The 4,356-nt window shown below is 45.2% G+C and overlaps 1 protein-coding gene across 1 annotated transcript in view; it reads left to right on the top strand.

Annotated features, from left to right (window-relative positions):
• Positions 1-473: 473 nt before the first annotated feature.
• Positions 474-4,356, top strand: part of LOC114005737 (T-lymphocyte surface antigen Ly-9-like) — a 26,155-nt gene continuing 22,272 nt past the window's right edge. The window contains exons 1-2 of the mRNA XM_027767663.1: positions 474-555; positions 931-1,200. Coding sequence (XP_027623464.1) covers positions 474-555; positions 931-1,200 — 352 coding nt within the window. The remainder of the gene's footprint in view (positions 556-930; positions 1,201-4,356) is intronic.

Raw genomic sequence — 4,356 nt, 5'->3', positions numbered from 1 at the left:
GAAAGAGTGACACCTGCAGGATGGATCCTGGAGGGATACTCAAAATTCCAGCTGAAAGTGAGTAGAAGAATTGCCCACTGTAGACTCTGGCACTGCCCCACCTCCCGCACCTGTTGGTGTTCAGCGTTCTTCACCTGTTGGTGTTGAGCTGTGACTTATGGGGACACTGAGGAGGGAGGCAGCAGGGACAGTTTTATAGTTTTTCTCTTGTGTGTTTACAGGGAATATAGTTTCACAAAGCAACTCAACCCCAGTGCTGGTAAATGTGGTTCTGAGGAAGTTGGTAGTTCTTCCCCTGGAGTTTCCCACAGGAGAGAAGTTCACGGCCAACATGGCCATCACTGTGTTTTACAGTCGAAAATCTATTGCCTTCGTATCTAAATGAAGCAGGAAGTCCACATGTGTCTGACCCAAAACGGAGAAGGCGAGTGAACGTCATTCATCCTGACTCCGTGCAGCTCCACAAGCTGGCGATGGCAGACGCAGGGCCTTACAGCACCCAGATGAGCACAGAAAGCTCCACGTGGCTTTCCCATTATACTCTGAGGATCTCCAGTGGGTAAGGGCAAAGAGAGCCAGGTCCCTATGGTAAGGTGGTGGGACCACTCGTGATTCCGGGGGCTAGATCCTTGAAAAACCTCGTCCTCCAGTTTCACTGTTTTAACCAGAACTTTCCTGGGTAGATCTTCAGCTTTTATTTTCTTTTTCTTTTTTTGTCCTCAGTCACAGCAGATTCTGGCTAGGGGCTGTCGTTCTGGGTGAAAAGCATCCCACAACCTGTCTTTTTCTCCACTCAGCCCCTCAGGGGTAGGAAATAGAAGAGCCATCTAAAGGGGTTTGGATTTCTCAGAGTCCTCTCCTCTCTTCCTTTGACAGCCTAGAAAGGTCTTTTATTACTATTTGTATCTTTTGAAACAATTGCTCCAACAGGGCAGCTGAGAAGTCCTCAGGTTAGAGTGGATTCCGTCATCTCTGAGAGCGGGTTCTGCAACGCCACCCTGAGGTGTTCTGTGGAGGGAGCAGACCACGTCACATATCAGTGGACGCCAATGGGACCACGGGCTGTCGTGTCCCAGGAAGGGTCTGTCCTCAGTGATGCCTGGAGCCTTCATGACCTGGATCGGACATACACCTGCATGGCTGAGAATCCTGTGAGCAGTTACAGCTCCACTCCACTCCCTGTTGGGCAGCTTTGTACAAGTAACTGTCCCCCTCTGGTCTCTCATGCACCCCTAGGAGCCGAGGAGAGTATAAGGCAACCCTTGGCACCTGCTAGCAGCTGTCATTCCAGTTTCACACGTGCTCGTCTGTGCTCACGCTACTTTCTGTTTTTGAGATTCCAAGGCAGTTGAAGGCATTTACTGTCCAGTGAAATGGATTTTCCTGAGGAAAAGTCTACTTCTTGTGTTCCTAGGGGTTCTAAGAACTTGGCATGTCCAGACACTGATGCTCAGCAAACCTCTTAAATCTGACTCAGGATGAAAAGAGAGCACTCACGCCCCAGGAAAGTCAGGTTGTGCCCAGATGAGGGCTTTCCTTTTCTGTGGCTCAATGAAATTTTCTTTGTTGACCTGAACTCTTTCAAAGTGCAATACTATGGATTGTCAAAGGATACTGGGCACCACCCAGTGGCGTGATGGTTAAAGTGGATGAATCACAATGGCTGAGTACGTGGTTCTAGTCCTGGACCCAGTGACTTGAGAAAACTTCAGGTGCATGCGCATGCATGCCCAAAATCCTGAAAAGAAGAAGAGATGGACGAGAAGGGATTGCAATGTGACCATCCCCTATAGGTGGTGCTTTCTCACTGTCTGTCTCTCTCTTTCTCTCTCTGATAAAAACGAAAAAGATTTTTAAAACGTCACTGGGCTAAAATTTTATATCTTGTCATGCATGAGCCATTATGCCTGCAATTTTGTGAGAATGAGGATATTTGACTAAGAAGAGGTAAATTTACTACATGACTCCCAGCCTGGCAGCACAGTCAGCAGCATACTTAACTGCAGTGCTGGAAGCCACAAGGCCAGCCAAGGGCTTGGCTACCTGGGAGATCTGAAAACATACGGGGTGCATGTATGCATGCCCAAGATCTTTTTTTTTTTTTTTTGGAGAGATTTTTGCTATAGGGCGCGTGCGCTCGCCAGACAGACAGAGAGAGACATAGAGACAGAAAGCGAGAAATCACCCCCCAGGGGGGATGGCCACGCCGCAATCCCTTCTCCTCCATTATCCTCTCGGGATCTTGGGCACACACGTACACGCGCCCGGCGTGAGTTTTAAGCCACCGGGTCCAGGACGCAAACCGCGGTTGACTACGTGGGAGTCCAGTGACATAGCCATTACGCTAACTGCTGGTTCCCGCATGCCCAAGATCTTGACTAGCTGGAGGACTGGGGCAAGATGGCTGTGGTGGTGTGATGAGACCCTGCTGAAGGTGCTTCCCCCCCCCCCCCGTCTTTCTCATTCTCCTGAATACACACGATTGCTTAGTATTATGAATAAAATTTAAAAGTTTTAAAACTCTATGAATGCCATGTGTTATCTCTTCTAAGAATATTTTTACCCATAATTTAAGGCATCTTAAATCAAGATAAGTCATAATATCATTGTGTACAGGTCAAAGGGATAATGTATTCTGTTCCTGTAATATCATTATTAAAATGATACTGCTCTTAAAAATCAATAGTATCTTATGCTGGTGGAAATGTAAATCAGTACAGTCACTTTGGAAAGCCAAAAAACAAAAAACTGAAAATAAAATTGCTATATAATCCAATAACCTCAATTCTGGGTTTATATTCAAAGGAATTAAAATTGTTATGTTGAAGAAATATTTGCACTTCCATGTTTATTTCAATATTAGCCACAATAGCCAAGACATGGAAGAACATGAGTGTCCATCAATGGGTAAATGGATAAAGAAAATGTGGTAGGTATACAGAAAGGACTCCTACACAGCTTTTCAAAAGAAATTTTTCTCATTTGTGACAGCATAAATGGACATTGTACTAAGTGAAATTCACTAGGTCGAGGAAGACAAATATTGTAGGATCTCACTCAAATGTGGAATCTAAAATAATAATAATAATAATCGTGGGGACAGCAGATAGTGTGGTGGTTAAGGCACTGGACTGCAGTATTGGATAATGACCAACTGGACAATAATTACAGTGGCGTGTGAGAAATAACACAGGTTGGAAGATTGCAGTTGAGTACAAGTTTGTGTGATGAAGCCCTTAACCTATACTAGGTGTGAGGGAAAGTCTTTCAGAGGGAATGACTTGTGTGTGTGTGTGTGACAGAACGCATATGCACGTGAGAGACAGAGAGCAGTATGTCCCATTGCTCCTCTGATGTAGTGAAGGGCTGAAACGTGCACTAATGGAACAGGAATAGGGGACTCTCTCCCAAGTAAAATATGGCACTTTCCAAAAAAGAAAACCCTTTTTCACCTGGGGCCTCAGGAACAATTCAGATACCTCAGCAGCTAACCCAGGAAAGTCCAGGTTGTGGTGAAGCCTTCGATTAGCCTAGCAGCTCAAGTTTAGATAGCATTTCCACAATCCCCCAATGCCATGACCCAGGAAAACATCCTCCAGATTCCTACAAATTCGCAGGGACTGACTATCTCTTGCCCACTCTGCCCCCAGACCCCTGTGTCCCTCTCTGCAGGGGCCAGTGTGGATACAGAAAGCTAATCCTCAATGTACCTTTGCATATTCTCTCCCACCCATCATAAAATTCAACAGCAAAAAGCATTAGTGAGTTATGCAACACTTCCTGAGGATTTGCTGGAGAAAAAGGAAAAGGAGCTTGTGTTCACTCTACCTGGAACAACTAGGTAATCCACTGGCCTTTGCTGTTTTGCAGAGTATTTTTGATCCTACAGGGAAGAACTCTCCTCACTTGCCCCTTCCTAGTCACTCAGCCTCATGGGCTCCTCCTGTGCCTTTGGGGTTTTCTGCCTGGTCAAAGTCATCGCAATGCCTTTAGACTCTTTAGCCCCTTATTCCAGGGCAAGTCAGCATTCTCTAGCATCTGGTTCCAAACTTTCACAGAAAATGCCCTTCTGCAAAAGCCTTTTGAAATGAATAGAAAGCAAGTTTTAAAGAAGAAATAAATGATCAGGAAAATCTACCTTGGACCATTCTCAGATCATATCCTCCTGATAAAGACTTTCAAAGAGGGTAGGTTCTAGAACACCAGTGATAGAACCAGTTTCATTTTGGAAAGTTTTGAAGTAAGAAGAGACAAAGAATGTTTTAGAACACAAACCATAATACTACTGTTACATGCAGTGCTGGACATCACCAAATAATTTTTTTGAAAAAGGGCCAGGTCTGTAATATAGCGGTT

The sequence above is a fragment of the Tupaia chinensis genome, unplaced genomic scaffold (assembly GCF_000334495.1).
Source record: "Tupaia chinensis unplaced genomic scaffold, TupChi_1.0 Scaffold000070_1, whole genome shotgun sequence".
Lineage (NCBI taxonomy): Eukaryota > Metazoa > Chordata > Mammalia > Scandentia > Tupaiidae > Tupaia > Tupaia belangeri.
Note: the sequence above shows the minus strand (reverse complement) of the source record. Positions and strands in the feature narration are given on the sequence as shown.